This window comes from Gigantopelta aegis, chromosome 4, assembly GCF_016097555.1.
Source record: "Gigantopelta aegis isolate Gae_Host chromosome 4, Gae_host_genome, whole genome shotgun sequence".
NCBI classification, from domain to species: domain Eukaryota; kingdom Metazoa; phylum Mollusca; class Gastropoda; order Neomphalida; family Peltospiridae; genus Gigantopelta; species Gigantopelta aegis.
The window spans coordinates 52299839-52312038 of NC_054702.1; the positions used below are offsets into that span (position 1 = coordinate 52299839).

A 12200-nucleotide genomic window follows, 5' to 3' on the forward strand; every position below is an offset into this window, starting at 1 on the left:
CGTCTCACAACGGCTTTCCTACAGAACAACATTAATGTCCTTCCTTGGCCATCGATATCACCGGATTTGAACCCAATTGAGAATCTATGGGACGAGTTGGACCGACGCCTCCGACAGCGACAACCACAGCCCCAGACCCTGCCCGAGCTGGCAGCAGCCTTGCAGGCCGAGTGGGCCACCATCCCCCGGGACGTCATCCGTACTCTGGTTGCTTCAATGGGCAGGCGGTGCCAGGCAGTTGTCAACACACGCGGAGGCCACACCCGGTATTGACTCCAGATGACCTTGACCTTGGTGGTGTGTCCTATCACTTACTCACAATGGACTAGAGTGAATTGTGAACAATCCTGCAACATTTGGTAATTATCGGACTCACCATTCAATAATTAAATCAATTCTCCAAATGTTACGACAATGTGGTTTTGCGTTTCTTCTTTTGAAGAGTATAGTTGTTATCTGCACCTTGTGTCTAAACTGTTTTGGAAACTACCTTTATCCATTAATGTGTATAATATAATGTACAGACTTCCGTTATTGAAATATCCAGTTGAATGAAAAACAAATCCCTGAAAGTAATTGGTCCTAAAAGAGCAAAGGTTTGGAGGAATAATTTATTTCCAAAATTAATAAACTAATAAATTAATTTGATCACAAATTATAATTCCTGAAATATATATATACCATGTACAAATTCTAAATCTATTCAGTCTTCATTCACATGGATGTATTTATCTTAGTTTGACACCCAATTGACGATGTGTTTTTCGTGCTTGGGTATCTCTAAACATTCATTTATTCATTCATTCTATTCAGTCGTGATTTTCTTCTGGTCAAAGAGCACAGGCCACAACATTTTTGTTTTGAACAATAATTTATTTCCTTATTACAAAAATTGATTATATTTACATACAAATAAACAAATGATAAATATAATCTACTATTAGTATCTTCCAGTAAATATTAATAATTTAATAAATTTTATCACAGTTAACAACGATTTCACTTGAATTTTCCTTCCATATTTCTATGTGAAGTTGGGAATGCTGTTCTTCTTGGTGTACAGGTAAGGATGTTCCTGAAATTAAAATAAAACTAAACGTTATATGTCACCGCTTTTGTACATGCCAGGGCACCATCAATCATTCATTATAGGTTTATTGTTTAGTTGTTTTGTGCATACATTTTGTAATAGCTTGCATAAGGTTATTCAGATTATAATACACCATGAATATTTGAATAGAAGTCTATAGTCCATCAATCTATAAATTATTCATTTCTGTTTTGGTAAATAAGTTCAGATTGATTTGACGTAAAAAAAAACCAGTAGAGTGTTTTGACCCCCCCCCCCCCCCCCCCCCCCCCCCAACTATTTTTGTGTGCAGTTTAGAAAATAATCGGCTCAGAAATAAAGGCGTTCCCGGTGGGACGGACTATAGGTTTCTTCCTTCTTAGTTTTTTCCACGATGCTTTGAGACCCGATCTCTATTTTCTAACATATCTGAATGAAATGTTTTTTTAAAGGATGACAAACTTGATCGCCTGTATCTCATTCTTTTGTTTAGATATTGTGTGGTATTGAAGAATATGATTACTAGATGAATTAACTTTTATTAATATTATGACGTCAATATTATGACGAGGGGCGGGATGTAGCCCAATGGTAAAGTACTCGCTTGATGCGCGGTCGGTTTGGGGTCGATGCCCGTCGGTGAGCCCATTGGCTATTTCTCATTCCAGCCAGTGCACCACGACTGGTATATCAAAGGCCGTGGTATGTGCTATCCTGTCTGTGGGATGGTGGATATAAAAGATCCCTTGCTGTATTAGGAAAAATGTTGCGAGTTTTCTCTGGTGACTACGTGTCAGAATTACCAAATGTTTGACATCCAATAGCCGATGATTAATTAATCAATGTGCTCCAGTGGTGTCGTTTAAAAAACAAACTTTCATTGCAACGAAAGTGACTACTATAAAATGCAGTCATTTAGCCTAAGTTAGAATAGTAGAACACATTCCTTTATGTAAGGGAAGCTTCTACAAGGAAATGTTTTATTTAACGACGCACTCAACACATTTTATTTACGGTTATATGGCGTTGGAGCAAGCTTCTACAAAGTACGTAAGAATCCCCCAACTACATGCAAACGTGTTAACGACCTCTACTGTGACCACAACGTTTTTACTGCATGTCATACAAAAAACCCAGTTAAAGGTTGTTTTGTTTAACAACACCACTAGAGAACATTAATTTACTAATCATCGGCTATTGGATGTCAAACATTCAGGGCTCCAACTTAACAATTTGTCTCCCACGGCACTTTTAAAAAGAATTGCCATGGGTGAAACAGCCCACAGATAGCAATTTTGAGCCTGCCTATGGCAAAATATGTTTTTAAAGTGACATTTTCAGAAAATAAATATGAATAAAAGGTTAGTTTGCTGTATGTAAACATATTTCAAATGTGAAAATGTTAAATATTGGCAGATTATGTACACCAGGGGCCATATGCACGAGGGGCGGATAAGTCCACTATCCGGGAATAGTGCCTATCCGCCGGATAAGTGGGGAAATTTGGTATGCATGACGGCAGGACAGAGCTCCCCGAATAGCCTAAACGCGACGTCATTTACTTTTATGTATACCAAAAAGCGAATAACTTTAAACGCGATTAGCAATCCGCGTTTAGCCCGCTATCCGCGTTTAGTTTTATCCGCTCCTCATGCATACGGCCCCAGGTGTATATATTTTGCCATTGTTGAGGAGTTTTACCAATGGCACTTTTATGTCTCAACGACGGCAATTGCCGTCGGTGTCGTCGTTAAATTCGAGTCATGAAGACATTTCATAATTTCGACATTAGTAGCAAGGAATCTTTCAAATACACCATCCCCACAGACAGGATAGCACATACCACGACCTTTGATATACCAGTCGTGGTGTACTGGCTAAAATCGAGAAACAGCATAATGGACCCACCGATGTGGGAACAATCCTCGACCGACCGCGCACCAGGAGAGCGATTTACGACTGTCCTGCGTCCTGCTCTTTGCATGTCATACAATTATCTGAACATGTTTGGGTGTATGGGTAATTTTTGGCATGCTTCCATCAGAGAACTGTTCAAGCACGCCTTTCGTTAAGAGAGGAAACCCGTTTTCGCCACTTCATGGGCTTCTCTTTTCGATTAGCAGCAAGGGATCTTTTATATGCACCATCCCACAGACAGGATAGTACATACCACGGCCTTTGATATACCAGTCGTGGTGCGCTGGCTAGAACGAGAAATAGCGCAATGGGGCCACCGACGGGGATGGATCTCACACCGACTGCGCATCAAGCGAGCGCTGTACCACTAGGCTACGTCCCGCCCCTGGGTGATAAAAAATACTTGACCTCCGTGGGACACTCGAGACCTTCCCCGGGGGTCCAATCTGTTCTTTTCGCCTGTACCTTTTCCACCTGCAAGACATGGTTAATATACAGCTACAACCGACATTCACAGTGGTCAAACAGCAGAGACATTATAGTTGTTTAACAAGAAGAAGGGCGTGGTCTGGGGATAAATTACCAATTGTAATAATCCCAAATATTAAAGAATTTGCAACATAGTCGTACGGGCTCCCAATTATGTAGGGGTGGGGGTGGGGGGTGGGGGTGTTGGTGCTGGGTTTTGCCCAAATTAAACAAAAATGTCCGAATCTGGATAACAATATTTGTTCATATTAGCATTACTGCCATATGCCTATATTATAGGGTTGCAAACGAATCAGTATGCATTTTTATATGAATTACAACTACAACTAGTAATATTGTTTGTAGAATGATAGGAATACATAATGAAAAGCTTTCAGGCAAGCTAATTTCCCCGAATATCTCTATCGTTTTTATTCGAATTTGAGGATTTACTCCATCCCGGTGGAGGGGGGATAGCTGCCTCCCCCTGCCTCCCCCTCCCCTGTCTCGTACGCTTATGATTAGCAAGGATCATTACTGTTTTAAGCAACATTTACTGTTAATGCAATGCAATCAACCCGTTTTCCTCAAAACAAATAAAAAACGAGTTGCTACTCTAGGTTTTGTCATTGGATAGCAGATTCATACATTCATACATCTGGACAAACATCCCACACTGATGTAATGATAATTAAATATCTGGATAAACATTCCACACTGATGTAATGATAATTAAATATCTGGATAAACATCCCACACTGATGTAATGATAATTAAATATCTGGACAAACATTCCACACTTGTGTAATGATAATTAAATATCTGGACAAACATCCCACACTGATGTAATGATTATTAAATATCTGGATAAACATCCCACACTGATGTAATGATTATTAAATATCTGGACAAACATCCCACACTGATGTAATGATTATTAAATATCTGGATAAACATCCCACACTTGTGTAATGATTATTAAATATCTGGATAAACATCCCACACTTATGTAATGATTATTAAATATCTGGATAAACATCCCACACTGATGTAATGATAATTAAATATCTGAATAAACATTCCACACTTGGAATGGTTAAAGGGACATACCCTAGTTTCAACCCGTGAAAATTAACACTAAGTTTATTTAATCTACAAACCTGTAACACATTTGGATAAAGTTACAATTGAGTTAAACAGGAGTCTGTGACTCTGAAATGGTGAAATACCTTCTAAAAATAGACTAACACTCGAATCCATAAATGTTACTTATCAGACGCACGTGCGTTTTTAGAAATATGTGAAATGCATTTTGTGATATTAAAAACACTAGGATGACCAAAAACACTTCGAATGTATGGAAATTGATCATGTAAACAATAAAAAATCTAAGTAAAGTATGACTTAAGTTATCAAAAACGGTTATAATAGTCAAAAATATGCGTTAGTGTTTAAAAACTAGGGTATGACCCTTTAATGTAAGAATACGTGCATTGTGAAGCAGGGGAAGGCATGTGAATTTAGCACACTTGTGCCCAATCATTATATTCAGGCAATAAAATGTTTTCACATAAAAAAACAAAAACCCATCAGTTTAATGAGGGGAGTTGGGGCGTTCAGTTACAAGATGAGGTGGATCTGTGTTACCATGTTATTCCAGAGAGCCACGGCAGCGGCAGCTTGTCCTTTCCGTCCTAAGTGGAAACAGTCGGGAGCGAAATATTCCAAGTCAGGCTTATCAGTACCAGGCTGAAACATCAGAAGATTTAGTCAAGGTTCAGGCTTAGTTTGTGATGTTATTACCCATCAGTATATATAAGAAAAATAACTAATTTATCATCTACGTTAAGCTGTATACTAGAGCTATTTCTGTACACATCAGTTATAACAGTACCACTTCTAGCTTTACAAGGAATTTCCTGTTAAAGTATTTTGTTAACACTCCAGGTACTGGGTTCGGATCCCAGTCGAGGCATTTAAACCACTTGCACCGATCAGTGATCCATAACTGGTTCAATAAAGGCCATGGTTTGTGCTATCCTGCCTGTGGGAAGCGCAACTAAAAGATCCCTTGCTGCTAATCGGAAAGAGTAGCCCATGTAGTGGCGACAGTGGGTTTCCTCTCAAAATCTGTGTGGTCCTTAACCATATGTCTGACGCCATATAACCGTAAATAAAATGTGTTGAGTGTGTCATTAAATAAAACATTTCTTTCTTTCTTTCCATTAGAGCACACTGATTTATTAATCATCAGCAAATTGGATATCAAACATTGGTAATTTTGACATATAGTCTTAGAGAGGAAACCTGCTACATTTTTCCATTAGTAGCAAAGGATCTTTTATATACACCATCCCACAAGTAGGCCAGCACATACCACGGCCTTTGATATACCAGTCGTGATGCACTGGCTGGAACGAGAAATGGCCCACTGACGGGGATCGACCTCAGACCAACCGCGCATCAAGCCAGCACTTACGTAGCCTAGTGGTAAAGTGTTCGCCTGGTGCGCAAATCGATCCCCATCGGTGGAACCACTGGGCTATTTCTCGTTCCAGCAAGTGCATCATGACTGGTATATCAAAGGCTGTGGTATATGCTATCCTGTCTGTAGGATGGTGCATATAGAATGTCTCTTGCTAGTAATGGAAAAAAATGTAGCAAGTTTCTTCTCTAAGACTACATGTCAAAATTACCAAATGTTTGATATCCAATAGCCGATGATTAATAAATCAATGTGCTCGACGTTTTCTCGAAGAATGGTAGAACAACCACAACGGTGAAGTGTCGTTCGCGTTATAGTTAACTGAGAGATGATTAATTATTTAAGCTATGTGTACGGTCACACACCTTCATTGGTAAAGTGGTTTTCTCGAAGAATGGTTGAACCACCACGGTGAAGTCATCCCTGCCATCGTACCGCCCGCCGTTGACTAGATCCGCAGACGACTGTTGGTATGTGCTGATTGCTGCCAGTAACTCGTTCTCAGCCTTGCCGTTCTTGGGGAAAGCAGCACACTTACACAAGAAGCTGAAACAGTACAAATTATATGTATGGAATTTAATAATAATAAAAATGTTATATCAAATACATAATTTATTTATTATAATTTATATTCTTTTAAAGGGGAATCCCGCAAAGTCTAGTTTGAACGAGTCCCATACAACCAAAGGTCAATCTCTGTCTGTCTGTCTGTCTTGTTTCAGGCAGTGCACCTCGACTGGTATATCAAAAGCCGTGGTATGTCCTATTCTGTCTGTGGGATAATGCATATAAAAGATCCCTTGCTACTATTGGAACAATGCAGCGGGTTTCCTCTATAAGACTATATGTCAGAATTACCAAATGTTTGACATACAATAGTCGATGATTAATAAATATATGTGCTCTAGTGGTGTCGTTAAACAAAACACCCTTTAACTCACTCTCTCTCTCTCTCTCTCTCTCTCTCTCTCTCTCTCTCTCTCTCTCTCTCTCTCTCTCTCTCTCTGCCCTTGCTCCGTCCTCTTCTCTACAAACCTTTCCCACAGTGTATGTGTGTGTCCATGTATTATGAATTAAACATATCATTAGTATATCAACAAAACCGCATTGCGAAAATAATATCTACATGTAAATACAATAGTTTACATATTCTTAATTTTACTTTATATGTGATTGACTAAGCTGATACGAATGCCTGCGTACAAATGCATTATGGGACAGATGATTCCAATGTTGAGCTGGTTGGCTATGTCGACGTGCAGAACCTCGACCAGATTGACGAACGCACGTGGCACCTCTGCATAGAACAAGTCCAGCGTCTTTCTCAAGTTGTCCGTGTAGTGCTGCGGACTGAACTTGTTCTGTAACAAATCGACCAGTTACATATAATACATGTATTAATATGGCATTCATAGAATCACTTTCACTAATACTGAACATGTTGATAAGAAGAACGAATAACCGCAATTACATATTAGCATAACATTAACTTAATGTATTCTGTTGTCGAAATAACCATACAAACTACGTTAGACGCCAAATAATACAATTTTGAAAATGTGTCATTATCAAATGTTTTTCTTTCCTTTTCTAATGAAAGTGCGTAAAACAAAAAAGAAGACTTGATCATCACAAATTAGCATAGCATTCATAACTATTGGCGCTAATTATAATTGTGTGAATAAAACAAAAATCCTGGAGTCTTATATAGTTGACAAACCTGTTTTACCAGTCATTTTACAATTCTGCCAAATCGTCGAAATCAAGTTCAAACTAATCTCTGTTAAACGACCAAATGACTTAGGAGACCATGTTTTAATGCTGACTAAACACAGGCTTCAACAATAAATCGTTAGACGACATCTTATTGTGGCATTCCAGATTCAAAGATTTCATGACGGCATTTGCGTTGAAAGTCTCTCTGCATCAAATCTGATTACCTGGAAAGCTGCTGCAGTAATGCGTATTTTGTTTGTCTGTTTGCTCACGATTAAGTATATTACAAAGCCATACCAACTCTCATACCATTTGTTTGCTAAAAAACATTTTATGGTAATAAAAAAAGTTTCTTAATAAACTACCATCAAATCGTCTAGATTAAAGCTCGTTTCCACTATCGGGTGAAGACAAGATGCTGGAACAGGTATGCAGTTTCGCCTTAGGTAATGGATAATGCAGTACACAGAGACAAAATGCAGATATAGGGGTGTTTCACATTGGCTGTTTTACCAGTTACCTTTATCCCTGTATTTAAAAAGGAGATTTAGCCTATGTACTTTGATAATTTGTAAAGTCACTTTTTTATACTGAGATTTTTTAAAAACAAATTTGGCGAGTTGGTATGGGTTTAAAATGTATTAATATGTTTTTTAATTTGTTGTTTACCGTTATTGGTTATAGAGTTACATGCCAATTAATCGGTTCCCTTTTGACGCAAACACTATAGATAAAGGCTTCTATAGACTGGAAGCGGCGCGTGCGTGTGGTCGGGCTAAACAAAATCGAAATACATTAGTTTCAGTGAGAGTGTCTAGACAAGATGCGTGCGTCAGTAAAACGCATGCAGCCAGCCGCAATGTAATAATCGTATATAGTGTATATGCCCCAAAAACGCAAGCCGCAAACGCATCCGACGCAACAGTAGGACCGCACGCACGCGCCGCATCCAGTCTATATGAGCCTTTCCGCACCTTGTCTTCACAGAAGTCACACAGGTCGTTACCACCGATGAAAACAGTGATGACTTTCCAGTCCTTCTTGAAATCAATAGTCTCGTCTTTCTTCATCCGGTCAACCAAGTCTCGAGCTTGTTGGTACATAGCCCTGAAATTTATATACCACGTGAAAGTAATTAAACAACACTATTTGCCAGGAAGAAATGTGTTTTTGTGTCTGATTATTTGAAGGTTTTTTTTGGGTTTTTTTTGTTCTTGTCGGTTGTTTTATTACGGTGTGTGTTGGTGGTGGGCGTTTTTAACCACTTGATACATTGTTTAATCACTGGTTGTTACTGTAGCAACTGTTTTTTTAACAACGCACTCAACACAAATGTATTTACGGTTATATGGCGTCAGAAACACTGGTTATTAAATATTAAACATATATATTTGTGTAATGGTTCTAGTTTATAGAATATTAAGCGTTTCAATTTAGACGTAAATTTTAAGTGTTTAAGTTAATGACAAGAAAAGCGGGATATGTGTATAACAATAATTTCTGAATAGAGTGTGTTGGGGGGGGGGGGGGGGGGGGCAAATAAAATATAAAATTTGTTATGGAGACTATCGCTACAAAGTAAAATGTTGGTACAATAATTTATTTTGAGCCAAGCTGCAAACTATGGGTAAAACTGTTTCGAAATTTAAAAAAAGAATAAAAAAATATTCTCAATTATTTATTTAAAACGTAAGTATTAGAAGAGAACAGCCCTAGAATGAACATGCAATAAAGTCACAAATTATCATATTTAATGACAAAATCAAACAGCGTAGCAATCCAAACCAAAATATTTTTGCCACATCTCTATCCAATTACGATTCAGCCTCTGAATGCGGCGATGACTATAAATTAAACTTTGAACTTTATTGACAAATCGCGCAATTTTCGTTGTCAACAACAAGAGTTTTAAAAAACGTTCTGATTCAAGACTAATGCTTGGAACTAATATTTAACCCACACTTGTTCTGAAAAACAAAAGTTTGTTTTGTTTAACGACACCACTACAGCACATTGATTTTTTAAATCATCAGCTATTGAATGTCAAACATTTGGTAATTTTGACATATAGTCTTAGAGTGGAAACCCGCTACATATTTCCATTAGTAGCAAGGGATCTTTGATATGCACCATTCCATAAACATGATAGCACATACCACGACCTTTGGTGTACCAGTAACAACAAGAGAGTCAGATATAAAGACATGTATATAAAAGTTCAACTGTATATTTTAGACATAGTTGTTAATTGGGATTGTACCTTAAATTAACTTCTCTAAAACCTTGAGGAGAACTAGTGTCTAACTCAGCTACGAATATCATTGGATCGGGGGGGGGGGGGGGGGGGGGGGGGGGGGGGGGCATCACATAAACCATTTTACATTTATGGTTACTACCTACTCGCTCTTTGCTCCGGGTTTCGCCAAATCCAAGTGTGCACGCTTGCTCTTCACTCCACCACTTCCTGTTGCGTAGCCTTTCAGATTTGGGTTGTATTTCTTTAAAATGCCTGCAAAATACACCGTACAGAGTCATTCATACATAAACACACCAACAAAGACGAACAATAATCTGAAGGTAATGACTCCAAAATTTGGGGGTGGGGGGTGGGAGGCGGGACGTAGCCAGTGCACCACGACTGGTATATCAAAAGCCGTGGCATGTACTACCCTGTCTGTGGGGTGGTGCATATAAAAGATCCCTTGCTGCTAATCGAAAAGATTAGCCTATGAAGTGGCAACAGCGGGTTTCCCCTCTCAATATCTGTGTGGTCCTTAACCATATGTCTGACGCCATATAATCGTAAATAAAATGTGTTCAGTGCGTCGTTAAATAAAACATTTCCTTCCAAAATTTGGAGATTGTAATGTTTAATTTGTAAGATTAGCCTAATGCTTGACGTTTTGAATGTAATATTGGATACTAAATGCTGGAGCAAAAATTAAATTGCCTTAAAATCATTACAAGATAATTAAACATTCCAAAAAAGAAGAAGTTTGCCTTATTTAACGACGCCACTAGAGCACATTGATTTTTTTATCTTATCATCAGCCATTGGACGTCAAATATATGGCCATTCTGACAGTGTTTTTTTAGAGGAAACCCGCTGTCGCCACATAGGCTACTCTTTTACGACAGGCAGCAAGGGATCTTTTATTTACGCTTCCCATAGGCAGGGTAGCACAAACCATGGCCTTTGTTGAACCAGTTATGGATCACTGGTCGGTGCAAGTGGTTTACACATACCCATTGAGCCTTGCGGAGCACTCACTCAGGGTTTGGAGTCGGCTATCTGGATTAAAAATCCCATGCCTCGACTGGGATCCGAACCCAGTACCTACCAGCCTGTAGCCCGATGGCCTAATCACGACGCCACCGAGGCCGATTTAAACATTCCATGGATTAAGATCATTCTCTACATATCCGTCATTATACCACCTCCCCGAAAAGCTTCAAAAGAAACCTAAGAACCTACATGTTTTGTTTTTTAAAAAGTATTTTTATTTATTGATAGTCTCTCCTAGTTCCTGTAAGGAATGGCTATGTACTTTTATACTATACAGTGAAACCTCTGAAAACCGGACCCTCTGTAAACCGAAATTCTCTTAAAAATCGGACGTTTTTCACGGCCCCTTTTTAAATATCAGTACAAAAGAGAATCATTCTAAACCGGATACCAGTTAAAACCGGACATTTTACTTGATCTCACCGTGTCCGGTTTAGGGGAGTTCCACTGTATTTCAAATTGCATTTTATTATTGTGTACATAAGGTGAGACTTTAATAAAATATCTGTCCGTCTATCTGTCTGTCTGTCTATCTGTAATTTATTTCTGCCAATACAGTCCGCGAGGTTTCATATATAGATTTGTAAAGAATTTGTTTTCTGAATACCATTTCATTATTAATTCCATATAACCTGTATGGCTACAGCGATCTGCTTCTCTTAATCTTTTCACCAAGTATCGCAATGTATGTTGTCATTAAACAAGAAGTTTGTTTTGTTTAACGACACCACTAGAGCACATTGATTAATTAATCATCGGCTATTGGATGTCAAACATTTGGTTATTTCGACAAAATTATAGTCTTAGAGAGAAAACCCGCTCCATGTTTTCATTAGTAGCAAGGGATCTATTATATGCACCATCTCACAGGATGTCAAAAAATTTGTAATTCTGACACGTAGTCATCAGAGGAAACCCGCTACATTTTTCCTAATGCAGCAAGGGATCTTTTATATGCACATTCCCACAGACAGGAAAACACGCATCACGGCCTCTGACGAGTTGTGGTGCACTGGTTGGAACGAGAAACCCCCCAATCAGTTGAATGGATCCACCGAGGTGGTTCGATCCTGCGATGCAAGCACCTCAAGCGAGTACTCAACCGACTGAGCTAAATCCCGCCCTTGTCATTAACCAAATCCTTTATCGCTCTTTTCTTTCATTCCACCCCTAGTAGCTCCTCCTCTCCCCGACTCCTATTAACAGAAGGGATACATGCACGAAAAGTGTGAACTAACCGTGCAGTAATTCGGAAGGAA

At 38.8% G+C, this 12200-nt stretch overlaps 1 protein-coding gene across 1 annotated transcript in view; it reads right to left on the reverse strand.

Moving 5' to 3' along the window:
- Window positions 1-852: 852 nt before the first annotated feature.
- The window catches only part of LOC121369880 (phospholipase B1, membrane-associated-like), a 37372-nt gene continuing 26024 nt past the window's right edge, over window positions 853-12200 (reverse strand). The window contains exons 21-27 of the mRNA XM_041494958.1: window positions 10056-10164; window positions 8630-8762; window positions 7143-7300; window positions 6305-6485; window positions 5102-5203; window positions 3395-3460; window positions 853-1075 (exon numbers count right to left, since the gene is read on the reverse strand). Coding sequence (XP_041350892.1) covers window positions 1025-1075; window positions 3395-3460; window positions 5102-5203; window positions 6305-6485; window positions 7143-7300; window positions 8630-8762; window positions 10056-10164 — 800 coding nt within the window. The 3' untranslated portion in view covers window positions 853-1024. The remainder of the gene's footprint in view (window positions 1076-3394; window positions 3461-5101; window positions 5204-6304; window positions 6486-7142; window positions 7301-8629; window positions 8763-10055; window positions 10165-12200) is intronic.